Source organism: Simochromis diagramma, unplaced genomic scaffold (genome assembly GCF_900408965.1).
Source record: "Simochromis diagramma unplaced genomic scaffold, fSimDia1.1 OVJJ01000333.1, whole genome shotgun sequence".
NCBI lineage: Eukaryota > Metazoa > Chordata > Actinopteri > Cichliformes > Cichlidae > Simochromis > Simochromis diagramma.
In genome coordinates, this window is record NW_024386765.1 from 3,016,054 (window position 1) to 3,022,455 (window position 6,402).

The window sequence follows — 6,402 nt, forward strand, 5'->3', positions numbered from 1 at the left end:
CTCTGCAGATAATACTAATCATGCCAACGGCAGGGAGGGGAAAACTGATCAGAGTGACACATCACCAAACAAGGAAAACTTGTACCAAATTACAACCTATGTTCGAGGAAATATCTCGAATTCTTTTGGTTAAGCTGACAGGAGCACTGACTTGTCCGCGAGGCCTGAAGAAAGGAGCGCGAGCTAGTGCATTAAGGAAAAGTACACACTATATGATATTTAGACTACAGCTAGTCTACCCTTAGATATGAATCATTTTCTCTACTCGGTTCTGAAAACTCATTCTTGACTTTGGAAACAGGAGTTGGAAAAATAGTTTTTGGAGCTTTTGACTTAATTAAGTTTGCCTTGTTCTTGGATTTGTAGAACCAGCACAGCAGACGTGAATGGAGCACTCCTGTTTCATCAAAGAAAATTCTTCTATCCAAAACTATCCACACTAAGGTCTGTGGATGATCCAGACACACAGGACAGAGTTTCTAAAATAGCATTGTACTTATGAATATTTTAAAAAAGCAATTTATCATCAGTGTGAGCGCCACAAAAAGTGAGATGATACGGAGTAAGATGATAGGACTAAGTGAGAATGTACACTTTTAATAAAGTGGTTAATTGACCCTTTAAGACACCCCCTGAGGACCATGTGAAGGGAAGTGTTACTAACCAGTAACCTGAGCTGTACAGCTGTGCTCTGTATGTTCAGATCTCCGTTTCATCCTGTCATAATTAATGTAGGAGTTCATGCAAGAGTGATCAAGAGGCAGCGATTAAACACAACTATGCATGACGAGTACGAAAGGATAACAGGAGAGGTAGTCCACAATCTACCAACACACACACACATGCACACACACACACACACATCTTCCACTGTCAAGCTCTGTGGCCTAGAGGTATGCAAAGTATCTTCCTATCCCTAACCCCTGCATGCAGGCTAAACCCAAACTTGTGCGTGGAAAAGATGTTTAGCAGCGGGAGGAAGTCATCTTTTAATCGAGGTGTGAAAACACTGACGTGCTTGAGATCAAAATACATTCAGCCCTGTCAGTCATACCGAATAAAGCCACACACTGATCCAGGTTTTTTTTTCCCCATTTATTTCAACACTAACAGTCATGTGTAATATTGTGCTGACTGGCGTCATGGCGTGACTTCTGTTGCTGTAGCCTCACAGTTGCTAATCTAGAGCCGTCTATCTAGAAAAAGCAGGCTGAATGTCCCAAACTAAGAAACCCAAACTGTTCCTGATCAAGCGACATAAATGAGCTACACGCTGGTCATTTTGGTGTGAGGAGACACATCACAGCTAACTCCACAGACACAGTATTATCAGCTATGTGTCATAAACATGTTACTTTTCACCATTTACAGGTAGACAGAGTCAAGATCTGAAATCACACAGTGCTGACATAACACAGGGTAAATGATTTATTTGAAGGACAATCTTAAAATAATAATGATATATATATATATTAGCTTCTGTTTCTGACCCCTCCCCTTGCAGCAGGGGCGCCACCAAGGGGGCCTCCGCAGTGGCACCCCTGGTGGTAATAATTCTAATAAATGTGAGCACAAGTGAGAGGAAGACAACCCCAAAACAACTTAAAATATTAACTTGTTATTTATTCCAGCTTTAAACAGATTATTATGGATGTCAAAATCTGATGTGGTTTTCATGTATCTATTTTCAGTGATGTCAACTTTTATAGCAGGAAATTATCTAGGCATATCATTGTTTTCTGTCTCTCTTTTTTTGAAATATTTTTGAAGTAACATGTATTTAACAACAGCATAATGAAACTGGAAATTCAGTTTTTGGTGTGCCACCCCAATATTTTTAGTGGCCCCTATTTGGCCACCCCTATGCAAAAATTCTGGAGGCACCCCTGCCTTGCAGATGTTAGAGTAGCATACCAGGCAGCACAGCTAACACTGCTTTGGAGCAAATATTTCCAGGAAAAAGATGAAGAGAGTCATAAAATAGTCCAGTGGTCGGCTACGGAGGGACTGCTAAATTTTGGGGTGCTGAATCTCCCAAAAAGCATCTTAAAGCCTCACAGGTGTTATTCAAAGAGGTCCGCCAGCATGTAAAGGTTTAGATTAGACAGTTTTCTAATCTGTTTCTGTAAATAAGTGGGATGTTGTTATACCTATTTAAACTGGAAATAAAAACAAGTTCAAGATTAAATCTCATTTATGGAAATGTGTGGAATGTGGCCTACATTTCTCTTGTGGGTTTTTTTTATTTTTTATTTTTTTTGGGGGGGGGTATTTTGCTGATTGGGCAAAAAACATATCCACCATAAAGTAAATAACTAACGTGCAAGTTCACACATGTAAACCTGCTGTTTCAGTTTGTTACACGAATGCGTGTGGCGTCTGATAGAGGAAGTAATTCCTCGACTTAAACTTTGATATAAACATCTGGCTTTTCTTGTCTGTTCACATTGATTATGCTTGAGTAAGAAGCTTTTCATGCTAACAACACTGCTCAGAGCAGCAAACCGATGTTCCATTACAATAATCCAGACCCAGATTTAAAGGAGCACTCTGTCAGTTTCGCTAACCAAATTCAAAGTACTCATCAGGAGGCGCAATCCCCAGCTGATGTAAATAAATTGCTGATGTTTTCTGTTTCTGTCACTCCTCATGACAACACCTAGCTTATCTCATGTTTATCTAACATATGATCTGGTCTAAGATTTAAAAGCTGTGGGCATCGAGGGGGCAGGAGGGTCTAATTAGAGATCATATCCAGTTGTATTTTAGGAAATCCTGAAGATTCAGAGGTTTGGGATCTGTTTGAGAAACAGGAGCCTCTGCTGTTTCTGTTTGTTTTTCAGTCCGTTTCCTGTGATTCCCCTAATCTGTTACTACATTGCTGGAGTTCCCCCTTTTTCCATAGCTGTTTCATTAGAAAGATGGCACTTTTTTTCTTGCTGTTAACTCAACCTAATAATCAAATAGATAAATCAACTTAAAAAAAAAAAATGTTTGGAAACCTGGTGCTTGTTCAGGGCTATTCATGACATAACACTTGGCCTTCTCTGGCTTTGCTTACTTGAAACGCTAAGAGCTCATGGAAATATATAATGCATGATGTTGACTTTGCATCGGTTTAAAGGGTCACAAGCTCACAGCAATCAAAAACCACAAGAATCAAATAGTTCATTTTTTCTTTTTAAGTCTAGAATGTGAGAGTTCAGCAGTATGGTTAAATACGTATGACTTCTTGTGCTTAAGAGACATGCTATACTGTATGACAGGACAATATCGAGCAATCTATCAGCTCTGCTTAGCCGACTAGATCAGGGATCAGTATACGTTCATAAACTCTACGGTATAATTGCTCCAAACCCTGATATCATTCAGAATATTAGGCAGTTCTGGGTAATAATAGTCAGCGCTTATAGTTTCCAGTCTTATTTTGAAAAGGAAGCAATGAACTGATTCCACATTTACTTTTTTGGAGACTGAAAGAGCTTTAACATGTTCTTAGCTGACTCATCTATCTGTATAGTAGTTGATAGCTGACTAGTCTTTACTGTGCATTAAGATACATTTCATGTTGGCCTTTTAAAGGAAACTTTGCATGGCCATTAGACCTAACAACACTTAGCCGTGTCTTTCAGTCGCTTCAGCGAGTTGTTGGACTCCCTGACAAAAGCGAGCTGTTACCTCTGAGCCATCCTTCCATCAATGACGCCTTAAAGTTAATTTGAGGACTACAGATTTTAAGAGGCTTGTTATAATACTCTTCTAGGTTATTTCGCCTAACAAGTGGTGCTTTGTTGACCTTCCTCTTACAGGTCAAAGGTCAGCTATAGAGCAGCATGGCATCACTCTCTATAAGCATGCTGTCCTTTCTAGCTTATTGTGCATGACTACATGTCAGAATTATTGCTATAGAACTACATCATCCATACAGAGGTGCATTTTGGGTAGGGGAGAACATCTCCCAGTATTGCCAACACTGATTTCTCTGCCCCTGAGTTTATGGCATTGCATAAAAGTCCAACATGCTTCCAAGCAAAGTGAGTCTATACGAGTGACTCGCACACAGGTGTGTTGTCAGAGTCCTGGCTGTGCATGGAGCTCAGCCCCGTGTCCGAGTCCTCATCGTTTGTGTTGCAGGCTTTGGACAGACCTCGGGCCTGTTCCACCCATCCGCCGCTCTTCTCCCCTGATGCTGGTTCTGCATCAGCGCTCACTGCACCCAGCTCCCCCTTTCCATCATCGGTTAGTGTGTTGTTTGCTTGCTCTATCTCCATGGTTTCCACTTTGGCCAGCAGGTCCAGCAGTTCACTCTCCTTGGTTTCCCAGAGTGCCAGACTCAGGTCCAAGTCCCCCCTGATGGCGTCCAGATCTGTCTTCAGTCTCAGGCCGATGTAAAGGCTGGTGTCCAGCTGCGTTTTGATCCTTTCCTCTTCCAGTACGAGCTCATTTTCAGACAAACTCTCAACATCTGGTTCCACAGCTGGAGGGGCGGACACAGTGAGACACATCTCCTCCGAAACACTGTCCGTGTCCTGTGCTGCTTCTGCGCCTCTCTCCTCCCGCCGACGCTTCATCCACCGCCGATTCAGCTCCTCCTGGATCTCCCCGGTGATGCTCTCCACGAGCGCCTCGCGTTCCGTCAGCTCCTCCTGCAGCCTCACCACCTCCTCGCACCGGCGCGCGTATTCCTCAAACTGCGCAAGCGTCTCCGACGTGCACCGCGCGTCCTGACGCTCCGCTTTGCGCTTACAATCCGAAAGGGCAGGAGCCCCTGAAGTGGAATCTACGAGGTAAGTGTCCTGCACGTAGTTCACCCCGTGTCTCTTAATGCGGTCGAAGTGCACTTTGGCCTCGTAGCGCTCGATCTCTCGGTCCAGGTCCTTGATCCTCTGGATCTGCTGGCGGATGGTGTGGTCCTGAGAAATCACCAAGTGGACCAACGTCTCCATCTTTTCCACCGAGCTTTTATCTTTAGAAACAGTCTGCTCCTTCTTTTTGTTCATTTTGTCCAACTTTCTGAAGGCCTTCCTGACGATGCGCCGCTGTTTCTCCTGGGACAGGTTGGCCGCGGCGGCCGCGGCGGTCCAGCAGGTCCGGGCGGTACCCTTGAGCAAGCCGCCCGGACCACCACTCTCCCGGCTCTGGACGACTCGGGCCTCGGCGCTGCGGGGCCCGTTGTTGGGCAGCGAAGCCTCGTTTTTCACCAGGACAAAGCGAACATTCTCTTGCTCGTCTCCCCAGGCGCTCCACAGCCGAAGGATTTTGGTCTTGTTGGGTAAAATCCTCTCGAAGCCTCTCCATTTCTCCACCACGCAGTAGGACTGAGGAGAGCCAGACAGCATCGCTGCCGAGGCGCCCTGCTGCAGGTTCTGATCTTCAAGCAGGACTTTGACCACGTCGGCGCAGGTGGTTCGCTTAGTCAGCCCCGAGACCAGCTTCTCCTCCCGGCAGACCCATACCGAGATCTTTCCCTCCTCCGGCTCCATCTCCGGCTGAACTCCAAGAAAGAAAGAAAAAAAGTTCCCTCACTGAATCCTCTCTGCTGCCTTCGTCTGCTGCAACTCAAAAAATAAAGGAGACAAAAATATTTTTATTAATGATGCAAAACATTCATCAGGAATTCTCTGCGCAGTCGTCTGTGTCAGCTCTCACTTTAAATGCGCTCAGAAGTCCGGACATGTAACCTCATTACGCTTAAAAATATCTGCCTTATTTCTAAAAAGAAAAAAATCACATATATTTATTTACCTCCGTGGTCTGTTTTGGGGCAGTCTGCTGGGAACTCATGGCTCTCTCCCCGGCATATCGATCTGAGCCCTGCGCGCTGCTCCGGAGAGGAGATGAGGAGTGCGTCCTTGCGTCAGGGCAAGCTGCTCTGGTGTGTAGGACAAAACAGGAGGGTGCTGTAACGCTGGGACACGCCTCCTGCCTCCTCTCTCGCTCTCTCGCCCCCTCTCTCTCACTTACACACACACACACACACACACACACACACACACACACACACACACACACACACACACACACACACACACACACACACACTTTCTTACTCTTGATAACAAAGGTAATCTGGACTGATATGCCAGCCTTTGTTAAGTAGAAAGTCGGTACTGAGGGTTAAGACAAAGTTCCCTTCTGATAACTGTCTGAAACACATTTATCAAACTAATTCCGTGCGTGACTTAATAATCTATGGGCCGGTGTGTTTACACGGTTAAAAGTCAGCGCTGTTATCCACGTTTGCCTAGAGCTCTGTAGTATTTTTTATTAATGTCACAGGTTTTATTCTTGAGATCAGTCTGGTCTACATGAGAACTGCAGTGGAGTCAAACTTGATATCTGGGATGTCAAATAATCAACAGTTATTAAGTTCGGTTGGAAATAGAACCGTCATCTCTCAGG

The 6,402-nt window shown here is 44.6% G+C and overlaps 1 protein-coding gene across 2 annotated transcripts; it reads right to left on the reverse strand.

Annotated features, from left to right (window-relative positions):
- Positions 1-1,089: 1,089 nt before the first annotated feature.
- On the reverse strand, positions 1,090-5,886 carry rassf10a (Ras association domain family member 10a). 2 transcript variants are annotated; one of them, XM_040035965.1, is made up of 2 exons: positions 5,746-5,886; positions 1,090-5,552 (listed from the first exon to the last, which is right to left on the reverse strand). In XM_040035965.1, the coding sequence occupies exon 2, from the start codon at positions 5,481-5,483 to the stop codon at positions 4,041-4,043; it is 1,443 nt and encodes a 480-aa protein (XP_039891899.1). In that variant the 5' UTR covers positions 5,484-5,552; positions 5,746-5,886; the 3' UTR covers positions 1,090-4,040. The 2 variants fall into 2 exon arrangements, with proteins under 2 accessions (XP_039891899.1, XP_039891904.1); XM_040035970.1 differs by having other exon boundaries at positions 1,090-5,558.
- Between the last annotated feature and the right edge of the window lie 516 nt (positions 5,887-6,402).